We start from the raw sequence: 25040 nt of genomic DNA on the forward strand, positions 1-25040 counted from the left end.
GATTATCACTGGTACCATATTTGAGACATGCCCAAGTTTTGGCTAAGGACAGGAAAAAATTGTAACAAAATGGCTGCCATGCAGCCATATTGGATCATATCATGAAACAAATTGACATACATATGTATGACATAGGTTAATGTCCTTGTACCAACTTTGAATAAAATCGGTTGAGATATGCCTGAGAGTATTATGGCTCTGTACATGAAAAAATCGTAACAAAATGGCCGCAAGGCAGCCATATTGGATCGTATCACATAACAAATTGACATGCATATGTATGACATTAGTCAATCTCCTTGTACCAACTTTGAATAAAATCGGTTGAAACATGTCTGAGTTATGGCTCTGTACATGAAAACATCGTAATACCAGATATGAACTGAAAATGCTCACGTGTTTCATTATATATTGCAGTTGTGTAAAATTGAACCTTTGCCACATGTTTACAACTTCATTGAAAGTATTATGATCAACATAATGAACAATAATCACTGCCGATTAGGTCATGAAGTATACAAATATGTAATAAGCTGAAATAAAAATATTAAAGTTCTTTGACTGCTGTCATTGTATCTCCACTTTATATAGCAAGTGTAATTACCATTGGCCAAGTCCTTCAAGCCATATATGCCGAGCTGTGAAAGCTCATTAGACATGCAAATTATAAATGAGCTGACATGAAAATGTGAAATGACTTTTGATATTGTTTTAACCTGGTATAATCATCAATGTACATAGCATGTTTTGCCAACTTCAAGTAAACCCCAGTATATATCCCTAATAAGCAAAGTTCATTAAATATGTAAATTAGGAATTGGCTTAAGTAAAAATGCTTAATGATTTTCAATAATGTTGTATCATGGTATATGCAATAAAAGTAGCAAGTTTTGTCAACTTTGGTCAAGTCGATTCAGATATATACACTCAGTGTGACAGTTTTCGGACGACATCAGTTTTCGGACATTTAGTGACATGCTGTTAGTTACACTCACTTCGCTCCGTATCAATAGCGTTTTACAGGTCATGTGACCTCATATTAAGTCAGGTAACACTGTTGTCCCGTTTTCGATAGTTTTTTTGGTAGAAGCTATTGAGTTCGCTACGAGCGGCGGTCACAAATTATCGTCTGACACCGCGTCAGTGATACTGTCAACATACTGCCCTCAGGTCAAAGTAACTGAAATTTTGACTAAAGTCCTGATTTAGCATTGAATTTTGAATGTGGGGGAGAATTATGATTTAGAAAATATCACTTTCCATTGTTCACTACGATTGCATGTAGTTTTAATGAAAACTGCGCAGTTGTTTCGAGAAAAAAAGTACATTTAATGAACGTAACAAGTGTACAAGTTTTCGGACAGACAATATTTAACATAATTGTGTAAACGTGGTAAGTGACTTACTGCGTAAAAACTTGACAGGTAAATAATTCCATAAGATGAAATATACTCGCAAATTTTATTAAATAATGCCTGTGCGATTCTAATACAAACAAAATATGCAATTGAAACAATTATAAGTAATACTCACTAAACAAACTTTAGCGAAGTTAGCCACACCGTACGATACTATGTGCCGAAAGCAACACACACAAAGACAGCCCGTGTCCGATATCTAAGCGCTATACACGTCGAAATATAGTTGAGTCGACCATGGATTAAACATAACTAATTATCATCATTCTTATATACAGTTTTCTGAACACATCGAAATTAAAAATCGGTGGTTTGAAGTTTCAAATTATCAATACTTAGCTCCTAATCACATTATAAACACGACGTCCGATTTCTGGGATTGCAGTCCGATTACTACGCACTCAACATAGGGTCAAAACTTTGGCAACTTTGACCCCGAAATACCACTCCCGTCGTGTCAACTGAGTTTGAGGATAACCACAATAAAGTTTCGAAAGGTATGGTAATAAGATTTCGTATTGCTGGTCATTTACTGAAACGACTTTGGGCGAAATTTACTACCCTGTCCGAATTCTGTCACACTGAGTGTATCCCTAATTAGGAAAGCTCATTAAATATGCAAATTAGGAATTGGCTGAAGAGAAAATGCTTAATGACTGTCTTTAAAGCCGGCCGCACATGAGAGAAATAGCTGAGCAAAAATCCTCGTGAGGAAAATTGCTCAGCAAACTTCTCTCCGTGTGCGGTCGATTTTTTGCGCGTTGCATCACTCTTTTGCGCGTTGAGTAAAATATCCAACATGTTTGATATTTTTTTCCTCGCGAGGAAAATTACTCACCGTGTGCGCTCGACTGAGTAATTTTACTCACGACTTTCTACCTACGCGCATGCGTGGAATCACATGACAGTACAAAATGGCTGCCCCTATGGAAAACGATAGTTATATTAATGATGCATGCAGTTATTGAGGATAAATTAGTTGAAATCTGGTCAAGTTATCCCGCCTTATACGACGTTAGATCACCCGATTTTAAGAATAGGGACAAAAAAGAACATGCACTTGTAGCGATAGGGACGAAGCTTGGAAAAATAGGTAAAAATGGGAGATTCGCATATTTGTGTTCTTTCAAGTCAAACATATAACTCCGCTCCGGAGATTGAGAGTTCCTCTCCCCTAAAAATTCCCTCATTTGTTAGTCTCGTCGTGCCGCGCTTGCGCGACTTTTATGTTAGTAAACATCTATTTTACTACACCTAGAACTTCTCGGTTTCTATCGGAGTGAGATAGTAACTGCCCAACCTTATTTTATGCAACCCCGTTTATATATCAATTCCGTCAAAAATCTGTGTACGGTTGTGTGTAGATTCCCAAGTATGCTCGAGCGATCAGAGTAACCGCGGGCTAAATACACGAAAATCACGATCAATGTGATTTTAACATAATGTAATCCCTTTTCAATATTTAGCAGATATTTAAATTAGATCAATGGATCTTTTTATTGCGTGTTCGTTTTGGCAAGTTCGTTTTTTGCGAACAGAAAGGCCACTAATTTAGTGAGGCATCTTGGGAAATGTTTTCAACAAGGGGGACACCCTCACGAATAGTGCGCCTCATGACGAAACTTATAGGCTGATTAAACATATGCGAAGACCGTCACAAAATAATTTGAATAATAATAAAGGCACAGCGACATGGTAATTAGCATAACAGGGGCAGGTAAGTATCTTCGGTGGGGAGGGGTCACTTTTTCTTTTTAATTTTATTATGGCGGCGAAGCACTTTGTCACCTGTTACAAAAATGCTAAATGGGGCCTATATCTTATTGTTGTATGGCGCCTTTCATTTCGATACTGTGGCATTCATAGGCAATTATGTGATTTTCAGAAAAGGGGAACATAAACAGAAAAAGAAATAGGAAAAAACCAATCATGAATTTAAGCATATAATTTTTTTTTATATTTATCTCATAAAGATCAGGATAAAATCTGAATGTTTCGCCTTTTTGATTTATCAAGTAAGGGTGGGTGGAGAGAAGGAAAGCATGTTTGCAGGAAGTATATTTTACTTTCATAAATTAGTTATGGCTTCTCTCATTTTAATAAAAAATAATTTTTTCGACAATTAGCCAAAATGTCAATTTGATCAGAAACCAATTGTTGTGTACAATAATTAAAGGGAAATTTACCCTGAAAATTAATTTCAACTAATTTATCCTCAATAACTGCATCATTAATATAACTATCGTTTTCATTGGGGCAGCCATTTTGTACTGTCATGTGATTCCACGCATGCGCGTAGGTAGAAAGTCATGAGTAAAATTACTCAGTCGAGCGCACACGGTGAGTAATTTTCCTCGCGAGGAAAAAAATATCAAACATGTTGGATATTTTACTCAACGCGCAAAAGAGTGATGCAACGCGCAAAAAATCGACCGCACACGGAGAGAAGTTTGCTGAGCAATTTTCCTCGCGAGGATTTTTGCTCAGCTAATTTCTCTCGTGTGCGGCCGGCTTAATGTACATAGCAAGTTTCATCAAGTCAATACAGATAAATATCCCAAATTATGAAAATTCATTTAATATGCAAATTAGGAATTGGCTGAAGTAAAATTATGTCTTTTGACTTTCAATAATGTTATATCACAGTATCTTTGATGTATATAGCAAGTTTCAACAACTACAATCAAGTTAATTCAGATATATATCCCTAATTAGGAAAATTCATTAAATATGCAAATTCTGAATTGGCTGAAGTAAAACTGTTAAATGACTTTCAATAATGTTGTATCATAGTGTCTTTAATGTTTATAGCAAGTTTCATATATTTTGGTCCAGTCAATTCAGATATACATCCCTAATTAGCAAAGTTCATCAAATATGTAAATTAGGAATTAACTGAAGTAAAAATGCTTTATGATTTTCAATAATGTTGTATTATAATATCTCCAATACATGTAGCAAGTTTTGTCAACTTTGGTCAAGTCAATTCAGATATATATCCCTAATTAGCAAAGTTCATTAAATATGCAAATTAGGAATTGTCTGAAGAGAAAATGCTAAATGACTTTCAATAATATTGTATCATAGTATCTTCAATACATGTAGCAAGTTTGGTCAATTTTGATCGTGTCAAATCAGATATATATCCCTAATTAGGAAAGTTCATTAAATATGCAAATTAGGAATTACCTGAAGAGAAAATGCTAAATGACTTTCAATAATATTGTATCATAGTATATTCAATACATGTAGCAAGTTTGGTCAATTTTGATCGTGTCAAATCAGATATATATCCCTAATTAGGAAAGTTCATTAAATATGCAAATTAGCAACTATCTTTCACGTCACCCCTTAATGGTTCCCACTGCTGATATATCTTGGTGTGATCAACATTTGTAGCAAATCTCATCAAATTGTGTGCAGTTGTTTTAATGTATATCTGTTTTCTCTAAAATCATTAATTATGCAAATTAACAAAAAGTATGCAAGCCACGCCCACCAAAACCTTTTCAGTTCTAGCCATTTGAATTCTGAAGATGTCTACCAAATTTGACTGAAATACGTTCAGCCGTTTTTGAGATAATGGGGATACAGACACACGAGACACACACACACACAGACACACACACACACACACACACACACAGACATGGCTAAACCATATGCTCACGTGTGTGAACACGTGAGCAAAAAATGGCTGCCTAGCGGCCATATTGGATCGTATCACAAAACAAATAGTACATATGTATGACATAGGTCAATGTCCTTGTACCAACTTGGAATAAAATCGGTTGAGATATGCCTGAGTTATGGCTCTGTACATGAAAAAATTGTAATAAAATGGCCACACAGCAGCCATATTGGATCGTATCACAAAACAAATTGTCGTGCATATCTATGACATTGGTCAATGTCCTTGTACCAACTTTGAATAAAATCGGTTGAAACATGTCTGAGTTATGGCTCTGTATATGAAAAAATTGTAATAAAATGGCCGTCTGGCGGCATATTGGATCGTATCACAAAACAAATTGACGTGCATATCTATGACATTGGTCATTGTCCTTTAACCAACTTTGAATAAAATCGGCTGAAACATGTCTGAGTTATGGCTCTCTGTACATGAAAAAATCGTAATAAAATGGCCGCCTGGAGGCCATATTGGATCGTATCACAAAACAAATTGACGTGCATATCTATGACATTGGTCAATGTCCTTGTAGCAAGTTTGAATAAAATCGGTTGAAACATGTCTGAGTTATGGCTCTGTACATGAAAAAATCGTAATAAAATGGCCGCCTGGTGGCCATATTGGATTGTATCACAAAACAAATTGACGTGCATATCTATGATATTAGTCAATGTCCTTGTACCAACTTTGAATAAAATCGGTTGAAACATGTCTGAGTTATGGCTCTGTACATGAAAAAATCGTAATAAAATGGCCGCCTGGCAGCCATATTGGATTGTATCACAAAACAAATTGACGTGCATATCTATGACATTGGTCAATGTCCTTGTACCAACGTTGAATAAAATCGGTTGAAACATGTCTGAGTTATGGCTCTGTACATGAAAAAATCGTAATAAAATGGCCGCCTGGCGGCCATATTGGATCGTATCACAAAACAAATCGACGTGCATCTGTATGACATATGTAGTAATCCTTGTACCAAGTTTGAATGAAATCGCTTCTTGCATCTCTGAGATATCTGCGTGAACGGACGGACGGACGCACACACGCACGCACGGACGCACGCACGGACATGACCAAACCTATAAGTCCCCCCGGACGGTGTCCGTGGGGACTAATAACAAAGCTGTCTGACCAGCGGTTATGAAGAAGATGATTTTTTACCAAAACGCCTTTTTTGGTGCTAATTTGCCTATTTTCAACAATATCAAAAAATTAATAAAAATAGTTTCTCAAAATCATATATTTTATCTACACAACAAATATCAAATCAGTAAGTACTGCAGTTCTCAAGATATTTGAGTGGACGGACGCCTCACATACATGCATACATACAGACTGACGGTGGATGCCGGATGGATACCCATCCCAATAGCTTCTATAGACTATATTAGTCTATAGTAGCAAATAAATGAGAGTTAATTACATTCTAATTAAAGTAAACAAGACTTTCTTATCAAGATTTACGTCATAAAAAAACAGCATATCTGTTAGGTTATAAGGAATCTTCAGCTGGTTTAATCTTTATCAGTATTTTCATCCTCTTAACCAAGCACATTTTAACTTTCAAATTAACATCGCAAACAAGTCATCGTTGATGACACAGTCCCCGCTTGTCAATTTTGTTATAATCTTTGGTGTCTAGGTAGCTGTGGTCTAGGTCGCTGTGGAATGACATTGATGCAACGGGTGCATCAGGCCTGTGACTTGCATAATAAAGTTATCTGAGGAACGTTCAATAAATGACTCATCTCTGCCGGTAATGACCACTGAAGGAACTTTTGATTACATCACACATAACGATGCCCTCACTGCCTCTAGTGTCATGATGGCACATACTATACACATGGTTTGGTGGAATTTTGGAAATGCTATGGGATCGGGTATGTTGTTGTAATCAGCCATCAGCCATTTCGAATCATATAATGAAACAAATTAATGTGCACAAGAATGCAGCCATAGTATTTTATCTTCGTATCATGTTTGAACAAAATCAGTCCATCGAGGGACAGTGATCTATGTTTATGTTTCAAAAACATAAAAAAATCACACCAAAATTGAAATCAAATGGCTGTCTATTGACCATATGGATCATAGCACAAAATTAGTAGACATGCATATGTATGCCATAGTACTTTATCTTAGTACCAAGTCTCAACAACATTGGTTAAGGAATATTTGCATATGATTAAGCCTCAAAGACATGAAAAAATCCAAAAAAGACCATCGGGCAGCGACATTGGAAAAAAATGACAATCTGGCAGCCATATTGGAACATGTCACGAAGTAAATTGACATGTATGCCATAGTGCTTGATCTTTGTGCCAAGTTGGGCAAAATGGGTGTAATGACCTTTGAATTACGATTCAAAGACATGCAAAATTCAACAAAATGGCAGTCTGCAGCCATATTGGATCCTATCGCAAGGTTAATTGATACATGCATATGCATGCCATAGTACGTGCTTTGCCTTTGTGCCAAGTTTGAACAAAATCGGTTCAAGGATGTTTGAGTTACGGTTCAAAGACATGAAAAAGTCGCAAAAAAAATGGCCGCCTGTCAGCCATATTGGATCATTTCACGAAATAAATTGGTGTTCATATGAAGGGCATACTGTTTTGCTTTTGTGCCAAATTTGAACAGAATCGGTTCAAGAATGTCTGAGTTATGGTCCAAAGACATGAAAAATCACAACAAAATGGCCGCCTCACGCCCATAATTTGACATGCATCTGTAGGTCATAGTGCTATGCCTTTGTGCCAAGTTTGAACAGAATCGGTTCGAGGATGTTTGAGTTATGGTTCAAAGAAACAAAAAATCGCAAACAAAACGGCCGTCTCGCGCCCATATTGGATCGTATCGCAACCTAATTTGACATGCACATGTAGGCCATAGTGTTATGCCTTTGTGCCAAGTTTGAACAGAATCTGTTCAAGGATGTCTGAGTTATGGTCCAAAGACATGAAAAATCGCAACAAAATGGCCGCCTCGCGCCCATATTGGATCATATCACAAAATTATTTGACATGGATATAAAAGCCATAGTGTTATGCCTTTGTGCCAAGTTTGAACAGAATCTGCTCAAGGATGTCTGAGTTATGGTCCACAGACATGAAAATTCGCAACAAAATGGCCGCCTCGCGGCCAATTTGATCGTATCACAAAATAAATCGACATGCATCTGTAGGTCATAGTGCTATGCCTTGTGCCAAGTTTGAACGAAATTGGTTCAGCAGTGTCTGAGAAACTGTTGATGACAGACGGAGGACGGACGGACGGACGGACGGACGGACGGACGCACAGACGGGACCCAATCTATAAGTCCCCGCCGGACTTCGTCCGCGGGGACTAATAAGTTCTGTTGAATAAGTTGAGCCTGTAGGTACTCAGAGAAAGCACACAGAAGAGACAAATGTTTCAAACTTAAGAAGTTCAAGGTCATCAAAAGCATTATAAGGAATCATGTAACACTTTCATTGCACTGTACACAGATTGCATAATTGCTATAAATAGCACATGAGGAATCTTACAGCCCAGCTTTACCATAAAAACCCTATCACTTTGACCACTCTTTTAATTGACCACTCTATTTTTTTCCTCAAAAAGTAATTTTATTTTATCCTTACCAAGTCAACCATAAATGGAAATTAGAACTTTCTCTATCTCTATTTATTTGACCACCCTATCATGACAAACTATTATGAGCAATTTCTTTTAGATAACATACAGAGCACAATATATGACGGTTCAGAATATGTCAAAGTTGGGATTCAGGAAAGTTGCCTTTACCCCTTTTCCTGCCAGACAGTAATAACTCATTAACTGTATACTTCCCATCAGTCAAGTCAGAAAAAAGCGGTACTGAGCCACAACATGACAGATTTTCACCCACTTGGCTTGGTATGTTATAGCATATTTAGTCAAAAAATCAACTTTACAGTATTATGTTTTCAACAGCCTTCAAATGTACATTATCATGGAATACATCATATGGAATACATTTTGTTTCATTAATTTTAACACCATCTTGACCTGGTGGTGAAATATGGACTTGGCAGGAAAAGGGTTACATGTTTTAATCTTCCAAGATGGTAAGCACTTCACAATGAACTATCAAAAAAGTTGAACTTTCTAATAATTCTACACTAAAATTATTTTGGCTTTGATGATTTCCTAATTAATTCAATTATTTCAAATCTTATTAATTATTTTTTTCTGGGTGAATTGATAGGGTTTATACAGTCCAAGAATTACATACAATGTAAGTCAAATTTGACCAAAAATGACAAAAAAATTCCTTAAAAAGTCATCGTTGATGACACAGTCCCCACTTGTTAATGGGTACTTTGATTACAGGTCCTCAGAGAGGATAGAGTCCTCTTCATTAGGTCTGTGATAAAAATACTTTTGAATAAATTCGCTTGATACATGTCTGAGTTGTGGTTCAGGACATGAAAAAATGGACAGTGTGCTCACATTCGGTTTGTATTGGTAAATTCAAGAAATATTTAAACCAGAAAAACAAGAATGACAAGTCATCGTTGATGACACAGTCCCCACTTGTTAATGGGTGCTTTGATTACAGGTCCTCAGAGAGGATAGAGTCCTCTTCATTAGGTCTGTGGTAAAAATACTTTTGAATAAATTCGCTTGATACATGTCTGAGTTGTAGTTCAGGACATGAAAACATAGGGCCAAAGTCCCTGAAGCTACCATAGACATGGATACAAAATTAAGTATTTCCTGACAGTATGAAATTATCTCACTAAGGTCATCCTAGGGACATGTAAACCAAATATTAAAGCTGTCTGACCAGCGGTTTTGAAAAAACAAGCGACTCAACAGTTGACAGAGCTCTGCTGTGTTATGTAGAGAATAACCTTTTGTGACACATGTATTGATGAAGAAGGTGGATATCTTTGATAGCTCATTTCAGGATGGCCTGACCAAAAATGGAAAAAAATTCTGTAAAAATACAGATTTGCATATTTCATCAGACTATATTAGTCTATAATAGCAAATAAACGAGAGTTAATTACATTCTAATTAAAGTAAACAAGACTTGCTTAAATCAAGATTTACGTCATAATAAAACAGCATACATGTATCTGTCAGGTTATAAAGAATCTTGAGCTGGTTATCTTTTATTTTCATCCTATTAACCAAGCTCATTTTAACTTTCAAATTAACATTATAAGTAAGTTCTGTTGAATAAGTTGAGACTGTACATACTCAGAGAAAGCACACTGAAGAGACAAATGTTTGTAACTTAAGAAGTTCAAGGTCATCAAAAGCATTATAAGGAATCATGTTACACTTTCATTGCACTGTTTACACAGATTGCATAATTGCTATAGCACGAGGAATCTTACAGCCCAGCTTTACCATAAAAACCCTATCACTTTGACCACTCTTTTAATTGACCACTCTATTTTTTTCCTCAAAAAGTAATCTTATTTTATCCTTACCAAGTCAACCATAAATGGAAATTAGAACTTTCTCTATCTCTATTTATTTGACCACCCTATCATGACAAACTATTATGGAGCAATTTCTTTTAGATAACATAAATGGTGGTTCAGAATATGTCAAAGTTGGGATTCAGGAAAGTTGCCTTTACATGTTTTAATCCTCCAAGATGGTAAGCATTTCACTATGAACTGTCAAAAAAAGGTGAACTTTCTGATAATTCCACTCGAAAATTATTTTGGCTTTGATGATTTCCAAATTAATTCAATTATTTAAAATCATATTAATTATTTTTTTCTGGGTGAATTGATAGGGTTTATACAGTACAAGAATTACATACAATGTAAGTCAAATTTTGACCCAAAATGACAAAAAAATTCCTTAAAAATACACATTTGCATATTTCATTACAATTTGAACAAATCTAAGTTGGGTTATCCCTAGGGACCTGTATACCAAATAACAAAGCTGTCTGACCAGCGGTATGAAGAAGAAGATTTTTACCAAAAACACCTTTTTGGCATTAATTTGCCTATTTTCAACAATATCAAAAAATTAAAAAAAATAGTTTCTCAAAATCAAAATTAGTTTCTCAAAATCATATTTTTCATCTACACAACAAATATCAAATCAGTAAGTACTGCGGTTCTCAAGATATTTGAGTGGACGGACGCCTCACAAACGTACGTACGTACGTACGTACATACATACATACATACATACATACATACATACATACATACATACATACATACATACATACATACATACATACATACATACATACATACATACATACATACATACATACATACATACATACATACATACATACATACATACATACATACATACATACATACATACATACATACATACATACATACATACATACATACATACATACAGACAGACTGACGCCGGACGGATACCCATCCCAATAGCTTCTATAGACTATAGTCTATAGTAGCTAAAAATCGTAATAAAATGGCCACATGGTGGCCATATTGGATCGAATCACAAAACAAATTGATGTGCATATGTATGACATAGGTCAATGTCCTTGTACCAAGTTTGAATAAAATTGGTTGAGATATGCCTGAGTTATGGCTCTGTACATGAAAAAATCGTAACAAAATGGCCGCATGGCAGCCATATTGGATCGTATCACAAAACAAATTGATGTGTATAGCTATGACATTGGTCAATGTCCTTGTACCAAATTTGAATAAAATCTGTAGAAACATGCCTGAGTTATGACTCTGTACATGAAAAAAATCATAATAAAATGGCCGCCTGCTGGCGGCCATATTGGATCGTATCACAAAACAAATCAATGTGCATATGTATGACATAGGTCAATGTCCTTGTACCAATTTTGAATGAAATTGGTTGAGATATGCCTGAGTTATGGCTCTGTACATGAAAAAATCGTAACAAAATGGCCGCACGGCGGCCATATTGGATCGTATCACAAAAAGAATCGACGTGCATATCTATGACACTGGTCAATGTCCTTGTACCAACTTTGAATAAATCAGTTTAAACATGCATGAATTATGGCTCTGTACATGAAAAAATCGTAATAAAATGGCCGCCTGGCGGCCATATTGGATCGTATCACAAAACAAATCAACGTGCATATGTATGACATATGAAGTAATCCTTGTACCAAGTTTGAATGAAATCGCTCCAAGCATCTCTGAGATATCTGCGTGAACGGACGGACGCACAGGTGGACGCACGCACGCACGCACAGACACACGCACGCACGGACATGACCAAACCTATAAGTCCCCCCGGACGGTGTCCGTGGGGACTAACAAAAGCAAATAAGGTCTCCAACTTAGGTACTGGAGGTCATCTTTAGGAACATGCATATCAACTTCCATAGCAATGGGACAAGCAGATCCTAAATACATAAGCAAATGTCAACAACAAAAATTAGCCAGACAAGCTTGACAAAAAGAAAAGGTGGGAGAGTGGGGAAAAACAAAGAATGGGAAAAAATGCACAAGGGATCTGGTAAAAAAGTAATGCTACCTCATTAATCTTCTAGACCCTACCCCCTCCTGAATATCAAATGTTCCATCCCTTTGTAGATCATGTTTACATAAGGCCAGATGGCAGGAAATGTATTTACAACCTTGGGGATGTTTTAATTAATGCTATGAGTGCTATCATTCGAATGTAAACAACACTTAAATCAGTTACAGATAGTGAAATGCCTTCCACTGTGGGGGGATTACGACATCTGGAATTATCCTGGATCCAAATTTCTCATCAGTTCTTGTGTGTCTTACATGCAAAAGTTGCAAAAATTGGTTCGCAATGAAAAAATTTACCTCAACTTTGTTTTCTGGATCAAATTTTACTACAAATTGATATTAAATATGACAAAATTATGTTCAAAGCCTTTGAAACTCTCTCGATCACAACATATCCTGGGTTGGTGTAAGTCATTTAAGGTCACAAACTGAGAAAATTACCTAAAATATAAAAATTTGGGGGTTTCCCAACACTTTGAGCAGAAAATTTATCTAATAACACCCCTGGGACTTTTGTACCAAATTACATAACTATCAGACAAGTAATTTTTAGAACAAGTTTTCTTGACCAAAAATGACAAAATTGTCTTAAAAATACAAATTTGTATATTTCAGGATAATTTCCACATATCTAACTATTGTCATCCCTGGACATCTGTACACCAAATATAAAAGCTGTCTGTCCAGGGGCTTTAAAAAGAAAATATTTTTTAAGATTTTTTGACCAAAAATGATAAAAATTGCATTAAGGGAAGGCTCCATTAACTTAGGAATACCCTACTAACTTCCCTAGAGAATCAATTTCACAGACCTGCCTTTCCTACAATGGCACTACAATGGCACCAGCTGGATTAGATAAACATAACAATGACACATTCACACCTTCAGGGATTAAAAGTCTTCTGCTTGTCACCCGAGTTGGTCAGACAAGGACTCGGGTTTCAGGTACCATGCAAGTTAATGCAGTCGTCCCCTAATGTCCCCAAAACAGTAATATTTCCAATTTTGTCATAATTTCAACAATTAGAAGGGTAACACCCTTGCAAACATCCAATCCAAATTTGAGAGCCATTGGGCAAGCGGTTTCAGAAAAGAATAAATTTTACTTAAAATGAGAAAAATAACAAAAAAATTCAGCAAAAATACAAAATTCGCGATATCTTCACAATATTCATAAAACTGATTTTGATCAACCTGAGGAACCTGTATACCAAATATCAAAGCTATCAGATTAGTAGTTTTTGAATAAAAAAATTTTTGACCACGAATTTGAAAAATTGCCCCAAATTACAAATAGCAGGATTATGGACCATAGTTTATAATCTGTGTTAATGCAAAGTAAATGAGACCATTACGCAACCCTCTGTACACATTCACCTACGTTTGCCCTACGTTAGAGCTCCGCTTCGTACTCGTCGTCTTATTACGTTTCGCCGTCGTACGTCTTCCTAACAAGACCTTCACCACGCCGTCCTTGATTCTAGCTGTATTATCGATATCCAGCAACATGCCAGGCATAGGTACAGGTAAACGCAATTCTACCAGGGTAAGCTGTAAACCTGCTCGTTATGCCGATGCAGCTCCTCTCGCAGAAAGCCAAGCAAGCTTAAGATCTGCAGCCCAAAGCGACAAAAAAGACCAAGACGTAGCCACAATTAGCCGTAGCGAGTTGGAAGAACTGATCCGTTCAATCGCCGGTAGAATATCCGACTCCAGCAACAAATCGCCAGACCCAGACGTTTCCATTATCGGCCACGCCACATCTCAACCAGGCAACACTTCAAGACCCAGCAACGAACGAAATGTTAATCCAACACCTATCACGTTGCCGTCCGTTCACCCAGACTTTCGGAATGCGACGTTCTCCGAAACCTCGGCGTCACTTGGTCAACAAGCGCAGCCATCTTGGCCCAATGTAAACAACTCGACTTTTACCATGCAGCACTTACCGGTCACCGCAGGGGGCGCTTCAACTTCCGGTCCATACCCAACAACGCATCCAAACGTACCATCGTTCCAACAAGCAGCAGTTCCGGCAACGATACCGCCAGCAAACCTCTACCTTCCATTCATCGATCAACAAGCTTTGAACAACTTGGCCAACAAGGGTAAGTTCGTCGATTTATCTGACTTACACACTGACTCCTTACGGCCAAACATCACCCAATCGACCAGCACACATGTTTCCTCTGACCCAGACAATCCATCAATAGCAGTATTTACATCACAGGCAAAGAAAAAAAAATCAAGGACTTTGAGACTTGGCTAGACTGTTAGTCTACTTTTGCTGTATACTGTGCATACTATTTTCCCCACAAAGCCGTGCATTTGTTTAACTACCTGAGACACATAGCACGTAGGGCAGCCTTGTACAAAGGTGAAGTCTGGATGTCATATGGTAAATAATTTCGTCTCGACCATGCGAGATACCCTGGCTTACGCAGTTGGAGCATTCCCAACCCACAGTTAGATCATGAACATTTCCAACAGAACCTCCATCTCCTAATTCCAACTTGCCCTGACTGCCGGAAGAAAGGCCACACCCGTCAGGAATGCAACAGCCAACCAAAGAATCCATATGTCTGGTACAGCAAATCCATCAGCAACAACAACAACAACAACAACAAACAGATCTGCCGTGACTTCAATCGAGGCCACTGCAGTAACCCATGCCGTAATAACAGAATCCACTGCTGCAGCACTTGCAACTCTAGCCAACACCCAGCCACTTTTCACCGAAAAGCCGATGCTAGCCAACAGCCTTTTCGTAGCTCATCTAACGAAGACCAGCCAACATACCCACCTTTCGTCAACATGGTAATACCATTAGATAAGGTCTTATCCATGCACCCAGAAACACCACTCATGCTTGACGTATTCGCACATGAATTACACCACCACCCCAACAAGACATTCGTAGCAGAGGTACTCTTCAACATATCACATGGTGCCAACATAGGATTCAACGGAAAACACTAGCCCAGACGGACCAAGAATGCCAAATCAGCTCTAACCAACCCTCACGTCATCACAGACGCAATTATCAAAGAGGTGGACTTCGGTCATACCGTTGGTCCTTTAAGAAGTGGAGCCGATACGACCGCAGCCGATGTCAACCTACCGGACTGGCTGATAAAGACCCTTGGAAGATGGAGAAGTGATTCCTACCAAGTGTATATCAAAACGCCAAAAGCTCTCATCCAATCTGTGCCATCACGCTTAGCTGGACATAAGACGAACCAGGATGCCGGTTTAGCCTAGCATTTTGTCGTCATAGCAACACATTGCACTAGATAGGAAGACTTTCTGTCCAGTTACCGAATCTCTTTTAATCTCTGGCTCTCGGACATTTGCCTTGAACTTGATTTTGAGACTGCAACAATTAAATGCAATATCCGTTTTTCACTGTATTTACATTATTTTCATTTGACATGTCTTAACGTTCTTGAGATGTAGTTCCCTTTGCCTATGCTTAATGACATTGAATATAGCAAGACACATATCATAGGGCTCAGTCTCACTTCGATGTACTGTCTGTCCATGTCGCCGGTACCGGTCTTCGTCACTTTACCTTGCGCCTTTTTCACTGGTGCGGGCAATGCAACTGCAACACGGCAACGTGCTGCTTTTGCCTTTTTCTACCACACACAATGCATCGTGTCTCAATTTGGGGTTGTAACCACGGCATATACAGACTCTACACAGGTACCACGATGTCTTCGCCTATGGCATGGCCAGTCAAATCTGCTACTCCTATCATGGGGATACCATCTATGACACATGCTTGTAAGTCGCTGCTTGTTGCAGGCTATGCTCGGGTACCATGTGTCCCACGTCATGATGCAATTCAAACAGGCAAATTGCATCATGGGGTCGTCCACTATGATACCTGCTTGCGTAGTCCATTCCCCCACACACTTTTTATCCCACGCCTTGTCTCACGTCTCATTTATTATGCATTAGATATAAAATTTCAATTCAATTGTATACACTTGACTGAGGTCATCCTGAGGAACATGTATACCAACTTTCAAAGCAATCAGATGAGTGGTTTCAGAGAAAAGACATTTTTTGACCAAAAACTGAAAAAATTACCCAAAAATAGAAACATGCAAATTTCATCCTAAATTTTAAAGACCGTATTAAGAATACCTAAAGGAACCTGCACCAAAATTCAACCCAATCTAACCAATGGTTACAGAGTTTAGCAATTTGCAGTGTTTTTTCTTTTTACCCCTCATTTGCATATTTTTGACACTGACAAGTTCATTTGAACAAATTCACATCTCCATCCCTAGGTGCACCTGTACACCAAATACTAAGACAGTAGGTGCTGCGGTTTAGGTGTTTTTGATGTGGACGGACATACATACATACATACATACATACATACATACATACATACATACATACATACATACATACATACATACATACATACATACATACATACATACATACGTACATACATACATACATACAGACATGCAAATCGGATGCAAATGAACTGATTCAGCTTATACGATAACCTCACATTGGTATACCAAATGTGAGCTAAAAAAGTAGTTTCTCAAAATCATACTTTTCATCTACACAACAAGTATCAAATCAGGTAGTACTGCGGTTCTCAAGATATTTGAGTGGACGGACGCCTCACAACGGACTGACGTTGGACAGATACCCATAGCTTCTATAGACTATAGTCTATAATAGCTAAAAATGGACAATAACTTTTTAAACTGTTTATGTAAATGACAGAAATATCTGTTTACTTGAGGCAGATATGTTGACTATTGACCTGGAACCAAATTTATGCATACAAATAGTGCATGCGCAATTATTTTATCCACCTTTGTAGCTTCTGGCTGCAATGTTGCGTTTCCCCAGTTCATTGCCTGGTGGCGCTATACTGACGTGACAGCTGACAAAGGCATTCCTTGGCTTCTAAAAAACCTTAAACCACTGCAGATACTGAGAAAGAAACCATTTTGAAAAAAGCCTTAGTCTGGTCTTCAGCAATGCAAGTCAATAGCTATAGCATGTCAAGATGTATTAGCAGAACATACCAACTAAACAGATTCTGTCCCTGAATGTTGAATTCCTTTTAGCTTGTTCATCTGTGATGGATTTCCATTGCAGTTTCATTTTGAAGTAATCATCCCTATCAAAAGAAGAAACATTAGTACGGCTTCACAAGGTTTCACAAATTTATAGAAGTGATGAATATCACTGGTGGATGACATCAAAATCTTGTACTTGTCAATCACAAATGCATAATTACATGGTTTCCATAGAATGGTCTTTCCTTCTTGCTTGTCAGTGTATTTGTATACAGGAAATTGCAACACAGACCAAAAAGCAAACATTTACTGAGATCTATGAGCAACCACTAGGAAAATCTAACCATCCCTAATCATCCTTGTATTACTATTTTCACTATCGGAATAAATATTATTTATAAATATTATATATAAATATTCAAAATAGCACCAGTTATTTTGAAATTCCGGTTTTATACATTTTGGAATTCTGGTTTTACACAGCTTGAAATACTACTGGCAGTCAAATTCAGGCTAAAGTTATGAAATTTTGGTGCATGGTACCGAAGTACAAAGACAAAGTAGCAAGTTCACATGCAAATAAGATGTGAGGTGCACATTTAAATTAAAGTCAAAGAATAAAGGATGTTTTACAATATAAATTTTAAGAATGTATCTCTATCAAACACGATTGGAACTAATTTGGGATAATTGGATGGTGAAGTAATGTCAATTTAGTCTACAAATGTTATCTCATCTGCTTTTCTTTTTATATTACACACTTGTTTTTATGAGTAATTTGCGATATTGCAACATTCAGCTATACGGCACCTCACACTTTTGAGAAATTTGCAAAATATGAAAATCCAATTATCCCAAATTAGTTCCGATCGTGTTATCATCTTTTGATGAAATTAAATCACCAAATTAGGATAATGACGAGTGGAATGTAATAAGACATACATTTTTTGTAAAATACCAGTATATTATGTAATTATGTAATGGAACCAGCTCTTTATGAGAATTTGCACATACAAACACATACTTGAATTGCTTCATGTGTCAATTTCAAATTCACATGACAGACATCACATGTCTGATACACAGTGCTTCTTTGAAGGTATTCACACTATTTACAGCATAATTTTGATGGAATAGAAAAATGAAATCCGTAAGATTGCACAGGAGTAAACTTACTCTTTCTTTTTCCTTAATTCACTTCTATCTTTCTGAGTTGAACTCCATTCATAATAATTTAATAAAAATTTCCATACTTCCTTCCTTACTGAATGGTACAGACCCTGAAATAAGAACATTTGAATGTAAAGTATGAGGATTGAAAGGTGGGTCTGAAAAAGTAAAGTTTTGATTTCAAATACATAAAATACTTTCAAGTATATATACATAAGAATTACTATCATACTTGATATGGTGTCAAATCCATGGCAAAAATCCTATTTTTTATTTTACTATTCTGAATTCAATTTTTCAATTTTACAACTCAACATCCTATCTTGAATCAATTTTACAACTCAACATCCTATCCTGAATCAATTTTACAACTCAACATCCTATCCTGAATCAATTTTACAACTCAACATCTTATCCTGAATCAATTTACAACTCAACATCCTACCCTGAATCAATTTTACAACTCAACATCCTATCTTGAATCAATTTTACAACTCAACATCCTATCCGTAATCAATTTTACAACTCAACATCCTATCTTGAATCAATTTTACAACTCAACATCCTATCCTGAATCAATTTTACAACTCAACATCCTATCCTTAATCAATTTTACAACTCAACATTTTATTCTGATTTCATATAATTCAATACAGAATGTTGAAAATTCCCATTCTTCAATGAACAGAAGAAATAGAATTTTTATGTTCATTAAAAATTGGAATTTTTATGGTACAGCTACCTCTATCAGCCAGTGTCTACACAGTCTTTTCATGCAATCTATTCCATTTTACAACTAAACATTTCTCTCGACTTTCTGTACTACTATTCTACCGGTATATTCAATTTTAAAACTCGGCTGCTATGCTGCCTCATACCTATCACGCTCGGGTCTTAGGACATGCCACAGAATGGCTGTGAACCAGAATGGCTGTGAACCAACCCATGGGCTTTCTTGACAGCTTGTTAAGACACTGATTGCTGTCACTGATATGATATTGAGTTGTAAAATTGAATTCAGAACAGAATACCGAGTTGTAAAATTGAACAAGGGACCCGGGGGCACCAACGTCCTTCGTACCTCCTTAGTGTTTATTATTTGACAAAAAGTCAAATTGATTGGCTATAAATGAAAGTTATTTGAACTGGTTGGTTACTGTTCCAGCATAAGCTCAAGTGTGGAATCTAAATATCAACAGCCTTGATATGTGTGAAAGTGAATTAAAAATAAGAGATGGGACTCAATAGGATCAACAATATCTAAAACAGGAAATGGTGAACTTACATAATGGAGAAGGGGAGAAAATTTAGCAACAAACTATTGTAATATAATGGGGACAATGGTAAATCTAAACAAAATTACTTAAACTGGATTGTTGGCATTGATTACACATGTATCTATTCTTACTCCTATACAGTAAAATCTTTTCGACTTGCACTATTGTAATCTCGTTTCTTATTTTGCTCCATTCACGCGCTACAGGTCGAAGAACAGCGTGATTTTGGGCTCAAAGTTCTCTACGATTTCAGGAATGTGATGGTATACAAATTATGTGATAAAAATCGCGAAATTTGACTAAAATTGCGATTCTTTAAACTCCTGTTTCAGTCTCGTGAGAGAGATAAAAGTTTAAATATTCCATCAGTTGTCAGTACCCCCGTTGGAGGTTCCGGTGGTGAATGGTTGATTAAACTGATATGTGCGCAACAAAATTAAAGTTGGTAACCACCAATTAATATGTCATTAAAATTTAAAATTTTTATGCTGTAATTTCTTCGATTTTTGTTGGATTTTGCACTTTTCCCTAATTTTTACATGATCCGCGGAACGAGTCAGTGGCGCTCTTCCATTTACTGCCTGACACCATTTTCGAATGTGGTCGATACACGAACCCCGTCGCTTACCCTATGCACTTCAGTGATTTTATGATGCCAAAGGAAAACAAAGAAATTGTTAAAAATTTGCACATTTGGATTGATTTAACCTCTAAAATATATCACAACTTTGTATGTAAATCATTATTTCGCCATTTGAATAAAGAATTACTACCCAAACTAATAAAACTCGATATGTTACGAGTGTATCGGTGTGGAGTCCCCTAGTGGGGTCTTACCATAGGAATCATCATCGAAGCTCAGTGGAGTTCGCACAGAAATACATGTAGTACAGACGGACAATCGGTAAATTTTCGTAGTCTGCGCGCCAAACTTGGCTATCACAAGTTTACTGACCCGGTGACCTGCTGAGATCAGGAGTTCATCAGGTGGCCGTGGTAAGCGAAGGGCCATGGTTGGGCGGGGATACAAATGCATAGTTCTGCCATCGTACAATAAGCAGTAAGCTTACTTTCCTTTTGCGTGTCAGCTTTCATACGACTACTGATGTTCTGAGACAAAATATATATTTTCTAACCCTTGCTGACTGGTATTGTACAATTACGCGTATACCGTAGGATGTACGTGTTTCTAGTATTTTCATGCGTGTGAAGTGAACTGATATCGATCTTAGAGTCACCAATGATCACCACAGGTGGGTGCAGTGTTGCTTGGTGAGTCGATTGAAAGATGATTGAAAGTGTGAGGCTGAAGGCAGAACCTTGGTACCGGTGTTACACCTCTCACGAATGCCGGCAACTAAGCTGTTCGTGCGCAGTTTTTCAGCGGGCGGGCAATTTTACAAACTAATCAAGGCGGCAGGGAGGAAAAAAATCGATATTTACTGTGGGCAGAGAAGAAATTTCATTATTTTCAGCGGGCAGGGAGAAAATTTTTGACAGTGGGTACGGGACAATACGTAGAGGGAGGGGAAAGCCGTGTCTGATAGACCTTGAGGGGAGAAGCGTCTAACTTAACTTAGAGGAGAGCAATGTTCCAAGGTATACTGCTTGCTGCTCGCATGGTTGTGCATTGATCTGTGTTGCCTAGTGGGTATCTAGTCCATCAAATAGAAAATAAATTTGGGCAATTGACTAAAAAACATTTGCTTGTTACACTCACCACTTGTATTTAGTATTTGGAGTGTACACCTATCTACTTAGTATTTGGAGTTTACACCTATCTACAATACATGTTCAACGAAAAAAAGTTTAGACTCTGTAAGTCAACAGTGCATCTTAATCTATGACACTAAACAAGTCATCATTGATGACACAGTCCCCACTTGTTAATGGGTACTTTGATTACAAGTCCGAAGAGAGGATAGAGTCCTGTTCATTAACTACATGTAGGTCTGTGATTAAAAATACTGCGATACAGATGGGGCTTAATGGCCTAGTGTGATCGAGTTCCATGGTGGTGAAAACATAAAAACAATGTAGGCCACCATCCTAATTACAAAAGGTCATTAAATGAGTTAATTAGTAATTAATCAACAGGATGTTGCCAGACATTGTTGCATCCTATCATAATTAACACTGACAGATTATCACTGGTACCATATTTCATAAAGTTTGATGCAGTGCTTCTTGACATTCACCCTAACAACAAAAATTCATCATGTAAATGCAAATTGGCAATTAATTTAAACGATACTGCTAAGTGTCATTGAGATCAACATCTGTGCCAAGTTTCATCAAATTTGATGCAGTATTTGTGGACATATCACTCTAATTAGGAAAGTTCATTACATATGCAATGACAAATTAATTAAAATGACACTGATAAATGTCTTTATTCACTGTTTAAGCAATGTGACCTTAACATCTGTACTAAGTTGCATGAAATTTGATGCAGTATTTCTTGACATACCAGCCTAATGACAAAAAATTCAATGATTGATATGATACCACTACATGTCGTGATACAAACTGATGTGCATATGTATGACGTTAGTCAATGTCCTTGTACCAACTTTTAATGATGTTGGTGGAAATATGTCTGAGTTATGGCTCTGTACATGAAAAAAAGGGTAACGAAATGGCCGCCACACGGCCATATATCATGAATCAAACTAACGTACATGTATATATGACAGTAGACAATGTCCTTGTACCAACTTTGAATAAAATCAGTTGATACATGTCTGAGTTATGGTTCGGGACATGAAAAAATCATAACAAAATGGCTGCCATGCAATCTTATCGTAAAACAAATCGACATGCCTATGTATGACACAGGTCAATGTCCTTGTCCCAACTTTGAAAAATAGTGACAATATCACTGTTCGCTCCCATATAGTTATCAAAACAAGTGAACAATTGTATGAAACATGGACATACATATACAGACAGACTGACATACACAGACTGGCACAGAGTGATGACATTGACCCCAAGTGTGCCTTGGCCCATGGAGAGTGATAAAGATATAACAAACAGCTGAATGTAATGATAAAATAGTTAAGTATAGGCCTATACAGGCACTGAGAGTGAATATGTTACAGCAATTTGATTAGTTTCTTTTCCTTTTCTACTTCTGTGATAATATTTAAGACAATCAATCTGCAAGGCAGTTTATGTATTGACAAATATGTTATCTTTTACAAGCACACAGTAAACTGTTCTTGATTTTTCATTTACAATATTTGACATAGACTGAGATACATAACATGCAACCAATGTTTACACTTTGCCCATATGGAGAAATTTCAACATACAATCATCAACTCAGAAACCCTACAGGAAAAAGTAAACATTGTTTTCTTCCAGAACAGCTGGTACATCCACATCTGGAACAACTTACAAACTTAACCAATTACACAAGGATGATGACACAAGAGATAAAGTTAAACTGTGGTGAACTTGACTATTCCTTTCAAATCCTTACCTAACTTGACATCTTAAACTAAAATACACTGCATGGTTAATTGTGCACAAAAATACATCAGGGTGGACCATTTGATAAGGGATGGTGTCTGGAAGATCGATGAGACCTGTACATTATCTTTTTTATCCGATCCATTGTACATTCTTTTTTCCCCACTCTTCCACCTTTTCTTTTTGTCAACCTTCTCTGGCTGAATTTTTTATTGGCATTTGTTTGGAATTTTTTCAAAATCTGCCAGGATCTTTTTACCGCATTTCAACACCAAATACAGTTTACCATATCGAATGCTTACTAAATCACCACATTATATACTCTTAGTTCCAGTAGGTGTAAAATACCCCAAACAAGTCATTGTCAATGACATAGTCCCCACTTGGTTTACGAATTTGGAAACTGTTGATGGAAATGATGGTCATTTGGATTGAATCACAACACAAATCAATGTGCATATATATAACATAGGCAGTAATTCTTGTGCCAAGTTTGAAAGATCACTCCTTGCATCTCTGAGAAATTAGCGTGAATGGAGGCAATCACGCATGCACACAGACACAAACACGCCCAAATCTTTAAGTCCCTCGAACTTTGTCTGTGGGGACTTAAGAGACTACATGTAATTCAGATTACAGCAACTTTTGTATGGTTCTCTGGTGGCGTATCAAATCAGCATTCATATAAACTGATCATTATAAGCATATACTGACAGGTCATCAAAAAACTGTGATGAATTTTATGGTCTTACAGAATTTTATGAAAGTTTGAGGATAAATATACCACTACAAAGTAGACCAAAAACATTTCCAAATGCAATTGCACAAACAGTATACACATAAAGATCAGTGCAGAGGAAGGTGCGTACTACAAATGTTCTGGGCAATGTAAAGAAAGAAGAGTAACGCTGGTGCTGAAAATGAAAGTATGACCAAACAAAGGAAATGAAATCTTTACCTGTCTGTATGCAAAGAGATAGATGAAACAGTCAAATTCCATATACATAGAACCTTACCAAACTACTACTTGTATTTGGCAGTGCATGTGTTGTCTAAATCCTAAAAATGTAAGTTTTTCATGTCAGTGGTAAATGTACATGTAACCTGTCTCATTGGTAACATGTGACAGTTAATAGGTTAATCAGACTACAGACTTTATTGTATACAACAAAACTGCATATATGTGTAATTGTCAAACAAATTTCTCAGTTCTACATTACTAAATGTCAATATGTCAATAAAAGCACAATTTCCTGATGAAATAACAGTTCTGTCAAGCTGTAATATTTGTTATAGTCTAGTTCAACTCTCAGTTACAATGTACACTACACTTCCACTTTAGTAGATTTCACTGGGAGTGTAGTGTATACCCTAAACCAAGGAGAGATCATGGACTATGTTTGTCCAAAATTTGGACATGACTTTCC

At 36.9% G+C, this 25040-nt stretch overlaps 1 protein-coding gene across 1 annotated transcript in view; it reads right to left on the minus strand.

Moving 5' to 3' along the window:
- Positions 1–25040, minus strand: part of LOC139151121 (TBC1 domain family member 15-like) — a 202030-nt gene that overhangs the window by 38406 nt on the left and 138584 nt on the right. Inside the window, exons 8-9 of the mRNA XM_070723677.1 lie at positions 18866–18969; positions 17696–17790 (exon numbers count right to left, since the gene is read on the minus strand). Of these exons, the coding sequence (XP_070579778.1) occupies positions 17696–17790; positions 18866–18969 (199 nt within the window). The remainder of the gene's footprint in view (positions 1–17695; positions 17791–18865; positions 18970–25040) is intronic.

This window comes from Ptychodera flava, chromosome 2 (genome assembly GCF_041260155.1).
Source record: "Ptychodera flava strain L36383 chromosome 2, AS_Pfla_20210202, whole genome shotgun sequence".
Lineage (NCBI taxonomy): Eukaryota > Metazoa > Hemichordata > Enteropneusta > Ptychoderidae > Ptychodera > Ptychodera flava.